At 41.5% G+C, this 22350-nt stretch overlaps 1 protein-coding gene across 1 annotated transcript; it reads right to left on the bottom strand.

Moving 5' to 3' along the window:
* Nucleotides 1-1786: 1786 nt before the first annotated feature.
* On the bottom strand, nucleotides 1787-22246 carry Hrd3 (HMG-coA reductase degradation 3). The gene is made up of 11 exons (XM_071597929.1): nucleotides 21343-22246; nucleotides 20758-20993; nucleotides 16996-17191; nucleotides 16711-16853; nucleotides 16478-16603; nucleotides 14735-14963; nucleotides 14385-14533; nucleotides 10492-10657; nucleotides 6329-6576; nucleotides 6033-6155; nucleotides 1787-3505 (listed from the first exon to the last, which is right to left on the bottom strand). Exons 1-11 carry the CDS (start codon nucleotides 21866-21868, stop codon nucleotides 2987-2989), a joined length of 2661 nt encoding a protein of 886 aa, XP_071454030.1. The 5' UTR covers nucleotides 21869-22246; the 3' UTR covers nucleotides 1787-2986.
* Between the last annotated feature and the right edge of the window lie 104 nt (nucleotides 22247-22350).

Here is a 22350-nt window from a genome sequence, read left to right as displayed (position 1 = left end):
TATGATCCTGAGAAGCAATTAACTGCACACAGAATCAAAGTTATTGTTCTGCAGTCCTCAAATATTGCTGCATTTCCCTTTTTCGGTATAGGAACTAAAATTGATCAGACAGTGTTCCAGCCTAATCTCTCCTTCGTAAATTCAATGAATCAGTCCATAAAAACCCTTCCTTTAAAACCCCTTAAACTTAAATAACCCTAGAACATGAAACCTTTTCCAAAATCTTTCCATGTCAAACTTTGCTGGCGTAATACTGTTGCCAATAGTTCCTCCATATATTCCTTCCATCTCTTGTATTTTTCCTGGTTCAAATAGTATTTTTCCTGACTTACCATTGACAAGGTGATGGCCACGGTTTTTTTGGATGCACGTGAAATCATCTACGTTCATTACTTGCAAAAAGGACAAAGAACAAATGGAGAGTATTTTTTGTCCTTATTGCACTGGTTGAGCAGAGAAATCAAGAAATATGTCCTCATTTGGCAAAGAAAAAATCTTCCTTCAAGACAATGCATGTATCACCAAACCTGCAAAGTTTTGATGAATAAAATAATAGATATTAAGTTTGAATTATTATAAAATCCTCAGTATTCATTAGATTTGACCACCAGTGACTTTAATTTATATCTTGACAGAAAATGATTCACGTCGAGCAAGGTGGTCATCGCCAATGCATGCCAAATTTGAGGACCGCCTGAAATCCTACTGTTTGGATGACTTTAAAAAGTTTAAGAAAAGCTGGGAAAAGTTAATAGAGCTAAGAGGATGTTGCATTGAAAAATAAAAAAATCTACTTGAAATAATGTTTTTCCAATTTTTCCTAAGGATATGATTTAACAACCCACGTAATTACCGCTCTAATAATCCCTCCTGATCTCCCATTTCACCCAAAAGAAACCCTAAAATATCTGTATTTCCTCTCTCCCTCTTTATATTTTCTAATTTCACTGTCGCCACCATTTTTCTAACATTCCGAATCCCTTTTCTAACTGATTTGGCTCCTTCCTGTGGGGACAACTGCCAGAGCTTTTCCTCTCCTGCTGCCAGGCATGGCTTACAGCCCTGTGGGCTAGGTTCCTCAGTTACCAGGACTATGTCTAATAATCCTGTTCATCATCAGTTCATGGGGTAATGATTTAGGTGGTTTCCCTTTTTCTTGCTCAATAGTGTTTTTAATGTGACACCATCATTCAATGGCCGACCCACTGAAGTCAGACGTATTCGCAGACTCCTCACAGAGGAACGGATGCTGCGGGCTTCACCTGGCTCCTACCCCGCAACCCATCCGGCATGGGTGACCCTACCACGAGCATTCATCATGGAATGATCGGAATGCACAATCCCTTCAACCCCTTCACGATTTTATTGCCAGTTGAATGAAAGTGAATTTTATTTCATGTTTTATAAGCTTTTGAATTGTTTCAAATGTGAAAATAAGAGAGAGGATTTGAGCTGTCTTCCATTTGAATGCTCAGACAGAATGATTCCGCATGGATTTTAAAATGCATGCAAACACCACGTAAACACTGGCTGGAGTGGATTAGATTCAATAAGAGCCCCAAATTTGGGTTGAAGGTCTGTGCTTTCATTTCAGCCACGATTTGGGTGCTGAAATGAGGGTCACGTGAAACCGCCTTCAAAGGGAATAAGTTGTATGACTGCACTTTCTATTGTGTTGCCTTCCTGCTTATTTACCTTTGAGCACGCCCATCATGCAACATTTACCCTCGGACAAGGTTCTCCCCCTGTAAATAAAATGTAGCTTTGCAAGTGACATCATCACTCATTTACAATATAATAATCTTTTATTTACACTCCTCCCTGTGTACATTTTCACCCACCCACCCAATGGTTTCTGTCCATTCACATGGTAAGGAAATGGCAAAACAAAATATACATACATAATGGTGCAACAAACACTGGGTGCAATAAATCTCCCATATTTCCAACACACACAGCACAACATGGACAAGCGCCTTCGGATTGAAGGAGCAAGTACACACACTACTTTTAACAATTCAAAAGCAGCTTGCCCACCTCACAATGTCAACCGAGTCAACTCTGAAAACCAACACAGGAAGTAAAACATCACAACAACAGCAAACAAATGGTAGTCTGCATTATAGGATTTCTAGAAACACTCACCCTTCTCAGATACAACACTGGCAAAACTTTTAAAGCGCAACACTCATTATGCTTGAAGCAAACTCAGCAGATGACTCAATGCATGCGGCACGGGGCTAACGGGGCCAAAGAGCCGACAGCAACAAACAACAGATGGCATGAGCAGGAGCATGAGGGGATGGACGTGAAGAGGGGGCAAAGAAAGAACATTGCAGCAGGGAAGGGGAGGCAGGCGGGCCTCATGGCGCTCCTCGTCAACACGGCATTTCGTCAGTGCCGCACGGAAGCATTAAGCCAATTAACCGGAGAGGAGGGGGTAAAGGTAACAGCTTGGCAGTAGTGAGTTCTCATCGGGGAGAGAGAGAAAGTCAGTCTTTTTCACCAAATTGAATTTCCTACAAATGCAACAGGGCTATCTCATGTTCAACAGAATGAGGGTCATCTGCAAGGTCAGGTCAGGTCATGAAACTGGAAGTAATTCAAGCTGGGGGGGGAAAAGATCTGCCTGCTCATGAGTGGCACCCAATGGCTCAAAATGCACCGGGATGGAGTCTTGCCTGAAATTCACATCAAGGGGAGAGAAGAAGACAGACTTTGGCGCCAATGACTGCAAGAGGGGGGATGGGGCAACGTCGCCAAGTTGCACGGGTGACCCCAACGACAGCCAGCCATGCACCATGGAGAGTGGAGCAGGGGGACAAGTATAGTGGCAAGGACGAGCCCCCCCTCCACTAGGGTGCACGCACCGCCTGCACCCTTCCCCTCCCCCACCCCATTCACCCTCTCCCCCCTCCTCTTCCTCACGTGACAACAACCACCCACCAACAAAGAACAGACGCCATCTCTCCTCTATCACATGTCTTCACGCCGTATGGCTCCCCTGCTCGGTGGGGAGGTTTGTGCTCCCATTGCTCGATTGGCCCTGCATATCCTCACCAGGGGTGACACCCCCTGCCTTCACCCCTCCCTCCTTATCCCCTTCCCCCTCAGCCAATGCCGCTGCCTCTCCGTCGCCAGGGTCTGCCGCTGGTGTTGGTGCTGTGGGGGGTCCCGCAGCTGCTTCTCCCACCTCCCCTCCACCACCCCCCGGCTCTTGTTGGCCCCCCCCCTCTGCAGAGGGGGCGTCTGCCATGGGGCGGTCCGCTTGTGTGGCTGTCGCGTGGTCATTTGGCAGCGTTGGTGGCACTGGCACATACCTCGGGGCAGTGGGGTGGCGCCTCTGCTGTCCCGGTTCGGGTCGGAGGGGCCTCTGGTGAGGGGGGAAGCGGAAGTAGACGACGAGGCCCATCAAGCCGACGAGCCCTGTGATCAGGAAGAGGTCCCAGTTTGGGCCAAACGTCCTGTCCATGTCGAGTGTCTTCACCCAGTCCATCCAGTTGCTCTGCGGCAAAGGGGAGAGAGAGAGACAAACCAAACATCGGGGTCATTAACCAAGAGTGGACGACTTTAACATGCAGCAAATATCCAAGGGCCGATTCAACGTCTTCACGCAGGGTTCAAGGTCTTGTGCAGTCAAAAGAGCTCGAGATACTGTGCATATTAACAAGACTTAGTGGCTCTCAACTAAGATTAATTACTTGCTCGCAAACCCTTCTTCTTTCGGTATCACTTGGCTAAGATTTATCATTTCCATATCCGTTTCCTTGTATTTTAATTACCAAAATTCCATTTAAACACAAACCTTAAAACATTAAATATGTAAATTCAAAGTGATTATATTCAATCCTTTAAGACCAACGTGCTCGTCCCGAGTCCGTCCAAAGCAAGCATTGCTTCGCCCATACGTGCCTACGTTGCATTGGTGCATCCTACGAAATTAAGCAAAGCAAAATAAATGATAGGAATACTGGACTATTGAGTGCAGTGCCATTAATTACCACTCATTGCACCATCAAAATTTGCTGGAAGGCAGTAATTAATAAATGGTCCAAAAATATGACCCAAGTTTTGAATTGACATAACCAAGAATGAAAATAAAAAAGGTCTTGCCACAACCTAGCAACTACCTTTCGGGAATCCTCTCACCACAACAAAAATTGGATTTTCCAGGTCGCACCCCACGCTTTCCTTTGCTTTAACACGTCCCACACTGATTGACCAATGGCAATCATCATCCACCAGGAGTTATCTCTTCGCTACTGCAGACGACGCTCGTCATCACAGTTCAATATCCTTTTCCATCTTTGAGGGGTGCCACTTTGCAGCACTAAGTTCAATCCTGCTTTCAAGTCATTCTTCAGCCTTCAAGGTGAGGGCACTTCATGATTATGATGTCACATCCTTAATTTTGTGTAGCAGCAGTTTTTTAATGGTTTAGTCACTTATTTGTTTCAGGTATTTTAAACATATTTTACACACACATTTTCATAAACAGCAATGCATTGCAGTTTTTAATAAAATATTTCCCTAGTAAAAGATATCAAAGCATAATAATTATTCACCTTTTTTTATTCGAGCAATGTAATTACCCCCAAGTCCTCCACTTCATGCAATTGCATCATTAAATCTTTTTCTAGTTTCCTTTAAATTTTTTACATCATTCTGCTCCTTAAATATTTCATTTTTTATGATAATGGAATAACTTGTTAAATTTTTTTGCTGAATTATGACCATGCAAATACTTCCCATTTCATCATAATCTGAATATATTTTGAATTTTTTTTTATTGGTTCTTATAACGCTCACTTAAACCCACACGATTACGGAATCAAACTTAACATGTTGACTGAACCTTCTGCTTTGATTTCGTGATTTGTCTACACTGGGCCCTCTGATTCTGACGTGGGCAGGCCCGGGGGACATGTCGACAATTTAGTATGGATATTGATGGATGGATTGAAAACTTTATCTCTTTTCATGGATAATTGGTCCAAGTGTTGCCTTGGTCCACCTGAGCCAACGTCTTACTGCGCTGAAACTCTTAAAAACTAACCTGAAGGAAAATGAACCTGACCTAACATCAAAAAAACCTAAAATGGGTTGAGGTAGTGGGTGCATTTAGTTCTGACGGAGTTAGAGCGGTGAAATGGAAGAACAAGCAAGATGTTCTGATGACCAGTTGCCAGCCATGATGAGTCAATGAGTGGCATTAGTTACTATGAACACACAATGTCATATAACCCAATGTAGGGGGTAAGACTAAAAGAAATTAGGAGAACTTATCTCACACAAGTTCCAAAATTGTCAGTTCACTCAAAATGGAATGCATCGTGATTTCAATAAAATTTATACAATACTAATGGAACATAAGTATTGTTGACCCAGGTGGTGGCGGGGTAACATCCTCACCTCTCTACGCAGAGGTCTACGTGGGTTTGAGTCCCACCTAGGTGGTTTTTCTTCCGCCAAGGGCTTGGGTTGATTTAATTGTCTAATTGTTATATCATTATTTAAAGTTGGATGTAAAAGCCAAAGTACTGTTTTCAGACTAATGCATATATAAATATAAGTGCTTCAATTGAATTCTCATTATTAAAATGCTCAGAATACTCTTTTCTACTGCATCAGAAGTGAATTGAGTGTCTTCCAAGTCCAGGAAACAGAATATTAGTTCTTTAGATGGAAAAATGATTGACAAGCAGATGCAATGTAACCTGAAAGCAAAGAAGCTGATAAAATACAATTTTCCCCCCTCTATAGGCACCTATCTGCATTATCCGTCATTTTCAAATGCATACTCCTCACTAATAATTAACATCATTTGTTAAAACAATTTATGGACAAGGTCAGCTCCAAGATAATGATTACTTCAGCTTCACAAACAATTCAGCCCTCTGCAATCGCACTCATGTAATTTGATGAATTTATTTATTTGCAAAAGCAAATTCAGTACGCGCTCCACGCACAGACACCAGACATCTGGCTAGTGCAACAGAGCATCGTCCTTCCAACTCTGACCGCGGGCTCACCTCCTGAAACTGCTCCACATTGGCCATGATGGACAGCTTGAGGAGAGCCAGCACGACGGGGACTTTGGCATCGGGGCTGGCCTCGGCCGCCATGTCGTAGCAGCGCTTGGCCAGGTGCATGTCCTGAGGAAGGAAGGGACACTTAGCCGTTGCCAGTTCTCTCCTTAAACTGTTCCGAGGACCTTGACATTGCTCTTTGATGGAACATGCATAGAGTGCATAATTATCATTACTCTGTAACACAAGAGATCCAATGCCAAGCCCTCTCAGGATATTCTGTAAAAATGAAGGCAGACCTTTTTCATCCCCAGGCCCTGTTCATGCATGTATCCAAGGTTGAACATGGCCTGCGCATTCTGCTGCTGCTGCGACGCAAGGCGGTAATGCGTGGCGGCCGCCTCATAATCGGCAGGAGTCCCCAGGCCATAGTAATGGTAGTCGCCCAGCTTCACCTGAGCCACGGAATAGCCCTGGGCAGCTGCTCTGCTCCAATATGTCAGTGCCCTCACGAGGGTCTCCTCCTCGCTGAACAGCGTTGTTTCACCTGCAAAGGCATAGACTCCGATGAGAGAGAGGCTAATTTAGATGCCTTGACATGGGACGGGGAGAGGCTTCATCGGGCTACGCAGTCGACAAACAGGAGAGCACTCACACCAGGGAAAGTTGCCCAAGATGAGGCATACAGCAATGTAGTTCATTAAAGCCCCTTCCACACAATACAATGAAACTCTGAAGAGAAAAATTATATCGGGCATCTTGAATGCAAACATACAGGTCCAACAGTCAAGCTCCAAAAGCCTTATCACAACATTGACATTGTGAACGAATCTTAAATGAGAATACAAAGTACTTTGGCCAGCATAAACAAGGGAGCAGCACATGAAAAACTTATACCATTCGCAATTATTTTCATACTTGACACGATGAAGTTATTTTACGTTCATCGCAAGTGATTTTGAACTTCTTGGAGTGTGGAAATTTTGCGACAATATCAGACTGAACTTAAAACGTACATTTATCATTAAATTGTGGAATAACAGACCCATGGCATCGATTGAAAAACTATTTTGGACATGAACAAGAAAGAAAATTAAAAAGCAACAATTCAAGAAGAACTGACAGAGGATTGGATTGCCATTCCAACAGTTACACATCACTTCGCATGTTGCCCAAATGCTGCAAATTCTGATTGACCATTGCCATTTGACAGTGAATTTCATTTTATGGAATACTGTTTGGGTCATGCCAGTGATTTAAGAATCACATTACACAAGATATTTTATATTAGAGAAATTCATGAGTGAATGAAAAAGGAATACCAGGTATTATCTAAAAACCTTTTCTTTGCACAACTAGTTTCATTGCATAGGCTTCATTCTCCGTTACAAACACTTTCTGGGCATGGCAGAGGTATTACTAAGTGTATGTATGCAAATATTTTCAAATAAGTATTTTATGTGATTGTATATTGTGCTGTATACTATATTATCCAGGAACAACTGTATGTTCCTAAATGACGACATCTACCATATGTGAATATGATTATAAGATGAATAAAGTATATTATTATTATTATTATTATTTATGGACAAGAAGGGTTGGGAGTGGTGGGGTGCAAGGGGAGGGGTTGGGAGTGGTGGTGAGATAAGGCCTGGAGTGGGAAGAGAATGGAAGGAGCATACCCACACAACCTGCCCAAAAGCCATTAGCGGCAACATGGGTATGGGGGGCTTGCACTCAACTGGGCTATCTGTGACATGATTTCATCACTATAACTATTCGCTAACAAAAATGGGGAACATTCTGTTATATTCAGGATATTAAGATTTGGTCCCTTGCCATGACAGCGCATTTTACAAATTAGTTTAATATTTTCCTGTTCTCTAATACAATATCAGAAAAATAATTAAAATGGAAGACTACACTGCTTCAAAAACCAAAGATTTTGGAAAAATCAAGAAAGCAGAAATGTAAATCATTATGTCTTCCAGTATCATGCCAAGTTATGTGATATATGCTTAACAGGTAATCTTTGTATTTGCTTTCTAGCATAAAGTAAGCTGTGGGACTTTCATTGAAGAAATGCTGGCATGATGAGGAAACTAGTTCAGCCTTTTCTTGCATTCCATTGGTGGCATGTCTCATAATGGCATAATGAGGACAAGACAATGGTTTAATTTCATGTAAATTGGGGAGAAATGGAAATCGAATGAAACCTGGCCTCAGCAATGCAAGAAAAGTGCTTGACAATCGCCAGTACCTTCGGACCTTACAGCAGCAGGAGGTCAACCCATCCGAAAGAGAGATTTATTTATTGCTTCCACAGTGGACAACCCTTTCAGTGAGCCACTCCAATTTAGATTAAGATATTTGGTGATTCCTCACATAGAAGAATTTTAACTTGCCTCCCATAATAATTCATTCTCATCATTGTCGGTCAATGCTCACTGAGGAATCCAGACTACATGGCAGAAATAAGATGAAATCTCAGTCCACAAAGCAAACACAAGGAAAAGTAACCAACAGCATTTCATTGAACTTTGTTTTTATTTTATACTTTTTTGAATAGCATTAGAATAAGGGATGAAACTGGAATTTATACAGCATTATTTTTACTTCTGCATAATTATGAAAATGCTCTTTGGGAAGTCTTAGTGCTGATTTAATCAAATTAACATTTCCCTTAAAAAGGCCACTAGGTTTATTTAGATGCTGACATTTTTTATACCTATTCCGTGTTTTGCTTTTGCAACAAAATCAACTGATTTCCACTAAAATAACGATGGAGCGTGTTAACAAAGGGCTTCCCTACTTTTGGTGATGAAAGTTATGTGTACACTATGGATATCACAAAAAAATATATTCTCAAACAACAAGGTATATATTTCTAATTACAAGCACAAATAATAACCATTTTTTAAAGCCTTGCAATGGCCACTACAATCAAACTTTTAAAAAATGAAACTTCAAAAAAATAATTGCAAGAACTGGCCAATGACTGATTTCTTTCAACATTACACTTGGAGCTATTTTCTTAAAGCAAAACACTCAGGTGAGTCAGCAGTGAGAACCAATCATGGGGAAGAGAGCAAAAAGAGGAAACAGCAGAGATAGTCGTTTTCGGTCCAGAATTCAAACAGCAAAGCTCAAAGTGCTATTACAGCCAAAATAATTCATCTTCAAGGGTTATTCAGCAAACGTCCTTTTTACTCTCACAGATTTATAAGCAAAAGTTAGCTCTATTAGAGTGATACCACCCATTGGCCTATTCACAAAACTCACACATCTAATCATCACTGAAAAAGTTAACTATACATATTTTCACAATAATTTGATTTTGATGCCTGAAAATATTAACAGTTTAACTATTCTGTAATGATGAATTTTCATCAAGTTGCACCTGAGACCATTCAACATATAACAATACTTTCATTTTCAATCTGTGAATGCAGCATCAGACTATTAACATCTTTTCACCAACATGCCACCGCATTCCTGAATTTCTGAAGGGACCTCTTTCCCTCACTAACATACCAAATGCTTAGCTTTTCAAAAGAAATAACTGAGGAATTGAACTCAGCACACTGAATAATACTTGACATTTTTGTCTACGTGGAACACAAATGAGACATTTCCCCATGATTTTTACAATGTGGGCCATTGCGTGTCATCATCAGGAGGTCAGATTTCATCAGCATTTTGGCAATTGCATTATGAAGGCAGTTCGTCAGTTATGCATGCCAACGGCCGTAGCTGTAGTGGTGCAAAAACCACCACTACCTCAGCCACAATCCAGGAGCAAAATCATTGCGGTTCCTCCGAGGGCACAAACAAACTCGAACACTTCCCATGAAACCCCAGTTGGCAGAGGAAGGAAGGACAAGGCCTTGGTTGAGCAGGAAGGGAAGCCCTTCAAGGAAGCTGGGGTGGGGGGGGGGCAGGAGTTGAGTTCCAGGGGTGGGAGAGGAGGACAACATTCTGATGCAACACACGCTCAGAGCGAATGATAGAAACAAGGTTGGGCCATCACAACATCATTATTGCATTGATACATCAATGGTGTCAACGAAAATTACTGACCAGAGTAAATGGAAGGATTGAACTCTCGATAGAAAAATCAGCAAACTCCTCAACTCCAATTCCAGGCTTTGCTAAACCCACAAAAATATTAGCACACAATGGAAATGTTGCCATATTTGTTATAAATCAACAGATATGGACAAATATTTTCTGCTTATCAACATCAGTTCTGCCTTCCCAATACTCATATGCAAAAGTATGGTATTAACTCACATAGTAAAGCTGAAATCTAGTTACCAAAGAGTCAGCATGGGTGTTTTCTGGGCAAGTATGGAAGGGCCTTTAGGAGAACATGGGAGGTCCATCTAGCGATTCTTTCACATAGTAATCAACTAATGGAATAGAAAATCACCAACAAAAGTACATTAAGAACGCTGACCTCTATCAAGAATGAAGGCTGCATTGCTCTGGGCCACCTCATAACCCAATTCGGCAAGGAGTGCATACGTGAGGAATGCCTCATCGGGGCGGCCATCTCTGTAGTGGTGGTGGGCCTCCATCAGCTTCTCGCCCCACTTCCCACGCTCGGCCACATTCTTGAAGAACTGGAAAGAATAAAAGGGAACAACTGACAACAGGAAATGACTTTGGTGCACTTGAATTTCTCAGCATAGACAAACAACTGCCACCGCTGAAAAAAGGACAGAGATTATTGGCAATGATTAAACAAAGCAGTAATTACATAAAATACTTGTATTTCTGATGAGAAGAAACCAAGGCACTCCCGAGTGCAAAGAGAAATACAAAGATAAGGAAAAGAGATTGACTGCACAAGTCCACAGAATTACACTAAATAAGAGTCATAGTTTCCCTGTATTTTAAATCCAAAGTTCACCAAAATCTGTACCTAACAATAGAGCAGAGTGCCACCAATTACTAAATAGATATACGTACACGTACAAGATTGAAATCCACTGGCCATCTCCATTACTGCCACACCTTTTGTCAGTGTTCATTGTAACAGATTGTATAACTTTGAATCACTTGTACGAGTATTTGTATGAAAGAATGATACTCTTCCAAAATGTGATTTACTGTGTCCTTTCCATTGCATTAGTCTATGTAATCTGCAACACTCTAGTGAAGAACTAGAGGACTGTCTTGTAGAGTAGCCATTTACTTTGGATGTTTACTCGTTTCCTTAAATAAGTAAGTTGTGAAAGTTAACCCCTCACAGTGCTTAGCCATCCAGAGGACAATAATATGCAGCAAAGAAATGGCTGCAGTTCACCTACATGAATATTATTTGTTGAGTGATCCAGAAAATCCTGAGATAAATTACTGTAAGTGTAGAAATGTGATGCAAAGTAAAAGGCAACAAATTGTAGAAAATAATATACATGTGCAGAGGTGTCTACTAGAAGGATGCTAAATGATGAGACATGTTTGTGGTGGGGACATTTCTTTTCACTATTTGAATTAAAATAATAAAATGAATTACAAGCTATCTTAGCACCGGATTTTGGTTTTTGTGTATGTTGTCTCCGTGGGACTCCAATTACAAATTGACCAAGCTACAAGAGTGATCTGAAAAGTTCTTGGCTTGATCATGAAAAAGACAAATTATGTTTTCAAAAAGTTTTATTTTTCAACATAATTGTCTTTAATATTAATACATTTCATCCAGTGGTTTTCCAGCGCTATTATCAAGTCTCCGAAATGTTCTTCCGCAAGTGCTCCGGAGTGCAAAACCAGGGAATAAGGAGGTGGATGTTCCAGCACTTCATATCAGAGCAAATCCCTCAACTTCCCCATCACCAAGACACATTTTTGGGCAGCTGCATTGCCCTGATGGAAAATGTTCCTTTCCTCTGCAAGCCATGTCTGCTTCACAAATTTTTGCATCCAGTTACGTTAAGAGATTAGAATGGTAATCCCCAGTTATTGTTTTACCTTTTTCATAATTGTCAATCAACAGAGTTCTTTTCGCATCCCACAAAAACTGATGCCATGACCTTCCCCACCAATGGCACCATTTGTGGCTTCTTTGGAGCTGAAGAACCAGCCACAATCCATTGCATGGTTTGTTATTTTGGTTCAGTTGTGCAATGACAAATCCAAATTTCATCCACTGCCACGCATCGATGAAGGAAATCACTCCTGTTTTTCATTTAGCATGCCAAGCACTGTTTGTGTGTCTAAGTGTTGCCTGAATGCATTTTTGATCCCCAGTGAGCACACACAACACCCATCTTGCGCAAAACTTTGTCATGTGTAATTCCTCCAGCAAAATTTCACTGATATGTTCTTTCGATATCCTCACAGTATCAGCAATTTCACACACCTTCGTCCGCCGATCTTCCAAAATCATATCATGTACTTTTCCAATGGTTTCCGGTGTGGTTGCACTTTTCGGACGTCCTTCACGTGGATCACCTTGACATCTTTCATGGCCACATTTAAGCTCAGCTGCCCATTTCTTCATCAGGTGAATATTGTAGGAGAAGAGTCCCAATTATTGGTTTAAAATCCTTGATTGAATTTCGGTCAGCATTAAAACTCCTTTCATGACGAAGTTTATCACTGCATGATACTTGATTTTTTTCCATTTCTAACAAAACATGCACCGCAACTGATTCTTAGAACTGACTACGGCAAACCCATGGATGGAATGGCTTGCAATTGCGCACATCTGCCCACAGTTGTGCCAACATGAGAGAAAGAAGTCATGCGAAGGTGATGCTAGAGCAGGCGGAGAACTTTTCAGACAACTCCCGCAGATATGCTGGGAAATGGGAATACAATCGAGGAAGACTTCTCCAGGGTAAAAGCACTACTATTCCAGCATCAACATATGGCAACTCAGCAATCAGAACCTACAGAAGTCACAGTTACATGAGAACAGACAGTCCAGGATCCACAATTCATTCCTACGAGTGGCTGGCCTAAACTATATTTTCTTGGATATTTAATAACACTGTGAGCCAACAGCAACAAATATTGCATGGATCTGGATTTGGGAAGCAATACCTGCAAGGCAATTCAGACAACCCGAGCACGTGTTGTTCATGGTTGGATGACAAAATGAAAATATTGAGAAAAATTAGAGTGGACTGCTGCTCCAATCTTGCCCTGGTGAACATACCATCGCCGGAAAATGAGAAAGCTATAACAAGATTTAGTTTTAGATTATTTCAGTGATATGAAAGCTGTTTAATGTCAGTTTTTTTCTCATTTTTGTCACATTTTTTACTCTTTTCGTGATTATGCTAATACGTAAGAATATGTATTTAATTCAAATTGGCTAAATACTATGTCAGTACTTCAAAGATTATGGTGTAACAACTTACAATCGTTAAATACTCTTTTAGCAAACATTATCTTTCAAAATAAATAATATGTAGCCCTTCAGACCATTTTATCAAGCTAGACAACTAATAAATATAATATGATAGCCCGTCACTGGCGGGAACTAGGAGCAAAGAAACCACAGCAGGTAGAGCACACATTGGAAGAGTATTCCGAAGAAGAGTTTACGGAGGAGTGCAGCAGGAGTAGGACTGAAGGGAAGGCAAGAGAGGATACCCGAGACTGGTGCCATATGCCTTTGCATGTGCTACTCCGTGCACAAATGCCAAGTTGCTACATTGAGACTTTACAAATGTGATCTGGAATGGATACAAAACAACCAAGCATGGACGACATTGAAGCACTCTCTCACGAAAATGTAACTCTGTACAATATTGTCCAACGGAAATAGAATGATGATCTATCACATCAATCGTGATACTTTGTTATGCAGCGATTGGTGTGAGATCAGAGTCTGGGTATCTATTAAAATGGATGGGAAGAAGTGGAGGAAGAAGTTGCCTTCGTGCTGCAGCAGACACTTAACTAGGGTGTCCGTGCCTGTATCGACAAACCATCATCAGGCTGCTAAACATCTCGCAGATGCTGAACAATTGGTCTGCAAAGCCAGCAAGACAAGGCTACTCACCACTACTCCAGCCACACTCGCTTACCAACCTCAATTCACTCTTCCACATTTCTTGTACCACATGAGAGCCACATGTCAGTTAAAATGAAATGATACATGCCCACACGTCACCATTTGCTAAGTCAGAGAAAATATTTCAATAACATCTGACTGCTGTTGGCAACTTAAGAAATCTAATATCTCTTGCAGCTCCATGATAAATCAGATAATGCAAGTGAATGATTTATGTACGTCGAAAAATCAACCTTGTATTGAAATATGGGTGCAAATAAAAGAAATGTTAGCACTGCACTGAATACGGCAGGGCATAAATGAGGGGGGGAAATGATTCTTACTTCCACTGCAGTTGGGCAAGAGCGCATCATCCCAGTTCCTGAGGCATGCATCTGAGCAAGGTTATAATATGCAAGGACATGGCCACTCTGAGACGCAAGGCTGAAGTACTTGTTCGCCAACTTGTAATCTCTACGGACGCCGAGGCCACCTGAAATGCAAAGAAGGACTTGGGTCATGTCACTTTCAAATTGGTAATTTGGAAAATGTATACATTTCTAAGCCCGAGAAATGGTAGATTGATAAAATCGTGCACCTCTGGAGCGAGTACCACACTCAAGTCAATGAAAAATCAATCAACTTCAAGACTAACATTGCAGGTCAATCACCAGAATGACTCTGAAGCACTCACTGAAATACATGTTGCCCAGTTGGAGTTGGCCGTCAACCCATCCTTGGTCAGCAGCGAGGGAGAAGTACTGGAGGGCCTTGCCATAGTCCTTCTCGACGCCCTTGCCATACAGGTACATCAGGCCCAGACCACTCTGGCCCACTGGATTCCCCAAATCGGCCGCCTTCTTAAAATACTTGTACGCCGTCTCATTGTCCTGCTTCACAATGTCACTCCCTTCCAAGTAGATCTAAGGTTTAAGGGGGAGAGGGGCAGAGGGAGAGACAGAGCAGCCGGAACATGAACACGACTGGAAACAGTTCACCCTCCACTCAACTTCACCAAGCTATTATGCAAAACACCTAAGTGCACTTATGTTTAAAGCTAAAAAAAATATGGCTTCAATAGGAACAAAATTTTTCAAATTCTAACATCAAACTTTATTTCTAATTTTTTCCCAACAAACATAATGATTGCTTTCTGATTTACCATTTAAGTTTACTTTGAAATGTAACACTCAATGATGGTAACTGAAATGATAGCCAATGCTCAATCCCATATAATTTGCTGGAAACATGATTTAATGTATACTTTCTTTGTAATCAGAAGTTGGGGGCTTAAATTTCATCATTTTTAAAATGGCAAAGGTCCTTGAAGATTGAGTCACAGGAAGTTGCACAGACAATAGCTCCCATCATCCCACATCCATTTGCTCTTACACCAGGGACATCACTGCAGTCACTTCTTTAATATTCATCAGCACTTGAATGTGCAATTCCTTAATCTCAGCTCCAAGTGCTCTCCTTCGCCTAAAAAGAATGGTCTCCTAAGACATAATTCCCGAATCAGATTTCACTCTCCCGATGTTTTTGAAAATCTGCTCCCTCCTTTCTCCTCCCACCTTTCTTGATTTTCAAAGATATTGAGTGATTCCTGCCTTTCTTCTGATAGCATGAACACCTTGAACGGTCCATATATTCAGCTAAGTTTTTCTACACCACACTTCAGAAGATAGCCAGTTCGACCATGACTGATTCGCAAGGAATAAGAAGCAGTACGCCCAATTCTAAGTACGAATCTGAATCCAACAAACGTCCATTCACTATTTAAACAAACAATCGCAGAGCAACTCATGCTTTTAAGAACAGATGCTGACAAACTATTTTCTCTCCACTGCCATTTCCCTTTGCCATGAAAGTCTTGCACCACAGCTTTGCCATCATTATCCAGGGTGCTTCCTTTGTTTCTGCTTAAACTATCCGACGGGAGTAAACGGCATCTTTTTCTGGAGAAAGATTCTCTTTGAGAGGCAAATATGCACAGAGGGGACACTCGGCTGTGCCAAAAAGGTGTCAGCAGTACTCTTTAGGGACACCACATTTCGAGAGATGTCCACTTCCTGCTTTGCCAAATTATCACTGCAAATTGGCTTCCTCCCCTTTTGAAAATGAAATAGTTTCCGGTCCTGTCCCAAACTGAAAAAGTCCTGAATTATGCAAAGTGGTTTCCTTTCACGACTGCTCAACGACACTTCTGGGAAAAAATTAATACCAAACGGACAACTAGATGTGCCCAGTCAGATGATCCTGCTATTTGGAATTCAGCGTGGATCCCCTTGCTAATCATGCTAATTGTATTGCGTAAGAATTTACATGCAGCTGTTCCAGGACTCCTTGAACATACAGGGAGCAAATATGGAGGTCCACCAAAGCGTGACAGTGGCAGGTGGGGGGGGGGGGGGGGAGAGGCCACTTAGCTAATTACCTTCCCAAGGAAAGCCATTGCGACAGGGTTCCCAGCATTTGCGGCCAACAGGAAATAGTCCAAAGCCCTTTGGTGATCCTGCTGCACTCCTCGACCTCCTTGGTAGTGCAGCTGCCCAACGGCCACCTGCCTCATTGCAAGCACAATATCAATGGAGAGCCATTACAATACGCTAATAAAGTCAATGGGGAAATAACCAGTCAACTATAGCCAATGATAACCTGTCAACTAACCTGTGCTGGGACATCTCCATTTTGGGCCAGGAGTTGATAGTACTCCACGAGGTCATTTTCCAGGGTTGCTGGGTTCTCCATTTCTTCAAGAAGTCGCACCCTCTGAACAGCAGAGCCACCAGATAGGGAAACCTCCTTTGCCACTGTATGCCACAGATATGCATAGCATTTAGACAAAATATTACGTAAATAATTCCTAAATTAACAGTTTCAAGTAAAATCCAGCTTCCCCGGCCGTTTCAGGACGTGCATACATACATATATGAATAGCGGACCACCTCTAACCTGAATTGGCCACTTTGCGGTAGAAGTCCAGGGCCTTTTCACAGCTCGTGGACACCGTGATCCCCGCCCAGTGTCGATAGCCAAGAGCCATCTGAGCCCAACTGTTGCCACCAATGGCAGCAAAAGTGTAGTAGACGAGGGCCTTGGCCTGGCTGGCATTCACGTGCACTCCAGTGGCATGAAGGAATCCCAGGCCCTGAAAGTAACGGATGGACTTACTAACATCTCAGCAGTGGACGCATCCAGATGGAGATGGAGAATGAGGGAATAACTTCTGACGTGATAGGTCATCCATCTCAAGGACTCGCATGAACTTTCCAGGGCACATTTTTCAAGGGGAAAACACGGCACATCATCCCTCCAAGAGAGAGGAGGCAGGTACTTTGGCCTAAAGCAGACCATAAGGATGATGGTATGGGCTTGAACGGCTGGCAAAATGGTCCGACAGGGTTAAGTACCCAGGGGGTTTCACTTCAGAGGATGGCCTCCACTTGAACTATATCAATCAACAAAGTGTTAAAATGTTTAGGGAAGCTCACAACTCACAACAAAACCACCAAAACTAACAGAAGGCCTTCATGAATTGAAATACGGCATGGGGGGCATTCAGGGCGCTGAAGGCAGGGTGGGCGCATGGGGGAAGGGGAGGCCATTCCCTTCCGCCCCTTGGAGGGAATTCTAGGCTCTATTAAATCTAAAATAAAGATAACCCTCACACCCAAAACTAATATAAAACAAGTGCAGTCTCGAGAGCATGAAATTATCTGCTGCAGGTATCAGCTATCACTCTCTGAATGAGCACAATCAGTTTCAAATTTGGCATTATTTTCAAATTTCTTCATGGGAAAATTGATGCTAAAATTATTTTTACTCATATATGAAAATTAACCCCACCCCCCCCCTCTCTCCATCCCAAGAATTTTTCTAGAGCCCTCCTTACTGGCCGAATGTCACTGAAGGGAGCATCCATGGACAACATATTAAAAAAACGTTTTATTCAACAGATTCGGGCAAGATGCAGCGGAAGTTTGCCAATATGAGAAAAAACAAATTAGCACTTTTCCACAGAATTATTTGTAACGTATTACGCATTTCAGTTCATCGAACCATCTTCACGTACAAGACAAGATTCAAATCCTTTGCCGCAACAAAGACAAAATAGAACCCCTCTTACAATCCGGCATTCACAAAGTGAAGAGTGATTTCTGTGACATGTGCTACATAGGCCAGACCGGAGGAAGCTTCCAAACTAGAATTAAAGAACATGAAAGATGCTGGAGGACATTTGATGAAACATCACTCCCAGCTAAGCATCTACTACAATCATCCCACTCATGTAAATTTAATCCTGAGATTCTACACTACGAAAATAAGGGCAAAGACTGATATTTCAGAGAAACTTAAAATCGTAAAATTAAATATGAATGTTCTTTTAAACGACAATATTTTTGTAAATCACTCTCCTCTCCTCAGAATCCCATTTCCACAGCAAACAGTGAAACTCCCTCCCTCTAACTGACTCCACCCTTTGCATATTTTCCAATCCAGCCACCCTTACCCTCAACCCTCAGTGTGTGTCTTACAACCCTTCCCTGATAATGTCCTTCTTAGAATCACTTATATCTCATCCCTCAACCTGCCTCCGTCCCTTCCATGTCCCCTCCCTGCTTACCCCCTTCTTTATTCTTCCCTCCTTGCTACCACCAGGACACCAGCTACCTGCCACCCTCCTCTCAACAATGACCACAAGTGGAGTCCCCTTCCTCTTTTTACCTCTCCATTTCTTTAGTTTCCTTGTTTCTTTGAGTTTTCCATACTTCCCCTCTTTGTCCCCGCCTTCCTTACTCCTCACTCTCTTCCCCCCTTCCTCAAACAGGTACAAATATGACATATCACATATTGAATCTTGTCTTGTGCTTGAAAATGGTTCGATGAACTGAAACGCATCGTACACTACAAATAAATCTGTGGAAAAACACAAATTTTGTTTTTTCTCATAACAATTTTATATTTTGACAGTGATTAAAGCAATTCAAAACACTGAATTGGGACTGGCAACCAAGAGAGTAATCCATGCCACATTTGGGCACCACAAACAGTGCCAATAAGTAGAGGTCACCAAAAGCCAACTCTCAAAATTCTCCAACTTTAAAAGATTTACCCAGACAATTATTGGCCTTCAAATACCATCATGAGATGCAATGCTCACAATGCCATTCTTTATACCACATTTTACTCATATGATGACATTCAGGGATTCTGGGGGTTCCTTCCGAGATGTTGCCTGACGTGCACAATTCTTGTTCCAAGGTTAGCCCAAATGTTTCCGAGAGATATAACAAACAAATCTGCAAGAGGAATATATTAGATAATTAAGCCTGCATCCAAAGATATCTTGTTTTATTCAGAAGTATGATCTTGTGCTTTCCCGGAGAATTGCTGTGGAAAAGGCCTTCCAGCGGGTCAGTTCCTCTATTGATGATGGCAACGTATCATCAGCCCTGAGGATGGAAAACGACTCGTTTTCCAAAACACTGGCGTGATCAATGGAGCAACTGACCCGGTGGAAGACCCAAATGGCCTTTTCTTTTTGCCACTTTCAAAAGTGAAATAGAAATAATGCTCAAATAAAATTTAGAAAAAATTAATCATGATAAAAGGAATTCCACTAGATAATGCTATCATCATCATTTTCATCTAGTGCAATGGCTAGAGATCAATTGTGTGGGCATCCTCCCTAAAAAAAGTCATTCTTTTTTTAAAGGTTCCTCATTCTCAACTGGGCACAATTATTTTATATGAATTTCCAAATTTTGTTTTCATATAATTCAAAAAAATTCCACGCTTCTCAATATATTTGTTGGTATCACCCAGCCACGATTCACACAGATGCTTGCAATCCACCCACCCTTGAATGAGTGAATTTATAAATTGGCTTTCTTGGTTTTCAAAAGGAAATGACACCTGTTTAACTAAGTCTCTCAGTCCCCAACATAAAAATTCTGATGAAAAATCTGATGAAGAAGAGTCCTTAGAGATTTCCAGAGGTGGTACACTCTCAAGAGACAAATACATATATATTCACATTGTTCATTCAATGACATAGATTTAACATTCATTAATGTCCCATTGATTTTAAGGCATCAGAGAGAGCAAAAAAAACTCTTATGAGGGCTGAAAATTCTCAAATTAGAGGCTGAGTATTTTTCTTCGAAAAATGCAAATTTTCAATCAGATAAACATACGTACACAATCTAACAGCCCTAAGTATGGATGCAATGGTGGATGGCATAACTCGGTGGAACTCCTTCGTGATGCTTAGGAAAGAAAAACATTCTCTCTGCTATTCCACAAATTTTTTTTTGAGGAATAGCAGAGAAAAACACAAAAAAAAGTTGCGGGACACCCCAAAAAACAATGACGCACATTGATGTAACGAGATGCTATCAATGTGTCAGCAGGACTAAAGCCATTGAATAATGAATTGTCCAGCCAGTTCATCCTTGACACCTACCCACCCAAAATGTGGGTTATGCTTCTCCAAGTTATAAACCCTAGCCCGGAAGAAGATTCTTCCCCTAGTTGAAAAAGATACGACAACACGTCGGTCCTTGGACAAACAAAATTCCGGGCCAGGGATTATTTCTTGGTGAGAGAGATCCCAAATTTCAACCTGGCATCCATCAACCGATTATTCTTCTCATCTCAGACCACAGACGAGACGGCCACATCGCAATGAACATACACAAAACGTAAACATACCATATGAGCATCTGGCAATCCCTTCTCTCCAAGCTCCACGAATGTTTTGTAAGCCGCTTCGGTGTTCCTTGGTATGGGCCCAGGATCCGCATTTCCTAGAAGTTGGGCCCAGGCAACTTTCAGCCTTGCACCATCGTGCCCGAGGTTTGCAGCCTTGCTGATCAGTTTGTATGCTTCCAGACGATTGGGACGAGTCGCATTGAGTATGCCAAGCCCCATTTCATACAACGTTACAGCTGCAAGTTACAAGATAATCGAAAGGCATTTACCAAAATAACTTGGACACGAAATTTGAAGTTTACTGCGATCACTCCTGGCATCAACAGTAATCAACCGCAGGTACTAAAATGATGCAACTACTACTGAACCATATTGCATACTGTTATATGATATACACTTATCCAATAGATTTTACTTACTCTCCATTAATTTGACACAAATAAAAGTAAAACACACATTTATTGACTCTCGTTTTTGGTTCCAGCAATTTGCAAAATAATAATCAATAATCATTTATTTAATTTCTAGTAGGTCTCTGAAACGTCTTCAAAATCATTTTGTAAAACAAAACAGGATGAATCTTACCCTTCTTTTCCTCTTCGGTCAGTTCCCTTGGTGGAGGGGGAGTTCCAACAACCTCGGATACCTCTTCCTCTTCTTCCTCAGTACTTTCCCCAAAGCTCTCATCTGTTTGAGTTTCCATTGCTTCTATCATTTTTTGTATCCATTTCGTCTGATCCTTGATTAAACTCTCAGATTCTTCATTTTCTTCGGTCGCCTGACCACTATCGGGGCCATCGCCGCCTTTGTGTTTGCTCTCATCAACTTTTGAAACATCTGGAGACTGCACAATCTTGACTACTTTAGCATTGGAGTTCTCTACAGCAGCTTTTTCAACGTGACTTCTACCATCATAGTCGTCAGGGAGGAGCTCCCCATCTTTTTCACCGTTTTGTTTTTCTTCGAACTTTCCTTTTTTATGTTCAGAAAAGATATGATTTCTAAGCTCTTGAATATTTTGCTGCCTATTTTGCGGTTCAGCGTCGGCTCCGAAAATAATAGGCACGGCACACACAAGAAGGAACACCGTAAACAGTGTCTGCTCTCGCATGATTTTTAATGAAAAAAACACATTCCAGTTACTAAGATACTAATACGCAAATGCCTGATCGTTAAAAAACATTAACTGTAACGTCCACTACGGGACTACAGTGAGCGTATGTAAATACTAAAACTGAATCTCACAAATAAAAAGGTCATATCGTCATTTAGATAGCGTCTCCAAGACGTCACGGAGCTCTTAATTTCTCTGCAGATTGCACCAGCTCCTAATTTAAATGCACTAGAATGTCGCTTATACCTTCTAAGAGCTCAGTTTTCCTAAAAAAAATGCGTACAATCCAAACTAGTGAGAAAACAGAGATCCGCTGAAATTATATGCCCATTATAAATGACACAGGTGATCTGAACTTCACTACCGCACTCTATTCGGCTAAAAGTTTAACTATACTCCGGTAAAACAACAGAAACACTTAGGGTGAGGAAAATTATGAATACTCATTTAGTCTCATAGCCTCAACTGGGGTTTAATGC

The sequence above is a fragment of the Hetaerina americana genome, unplaced genomic scaffold, assembly GCF_022747635.1.
Source record: "Hetaerina americana unplaced genomic scaffold, ioHetAmer1.1.p SCAF_9, whole genome shotgun sequence".
NCBI classification, from domain to species: Eukaryota; Metazoa; Arthropoda; class Insecta; order Odonata; family Calopterygidae; genus Hetaerina; species Hetaerina americana.
Note: the sequence above shows the minus strand (reverse complement) of the source record. Positions and strands in the feature narration are given on the sequence as shown.

Excerpts from the sequence above, each read along its gene's own strand:
- Hrd3 (XM_071597929.1), bottom strand. The coding sequence starts at position 21,868 with ATGCGAGAGCAGACACTGTTTACGGTGTTCCTTCTTGTGTGTGCCGTG. Across the intron at positions 16,854-16,995 it reads CCGCAAAGTGGCCAATTCAG|TGGCAAAGGAGGTTTCCCTA; the intron begins GTTAGAGGTGGT and ends TGTGGCATACAG. Across the intron at positions 16,604-16,710 it reads ATGGAGATGTCCCAGCACAG|GTGGCCGTTGGGCAGCTGCA; the intron begins GTTAGTTGACAG and ends GCAATGAGGCAG.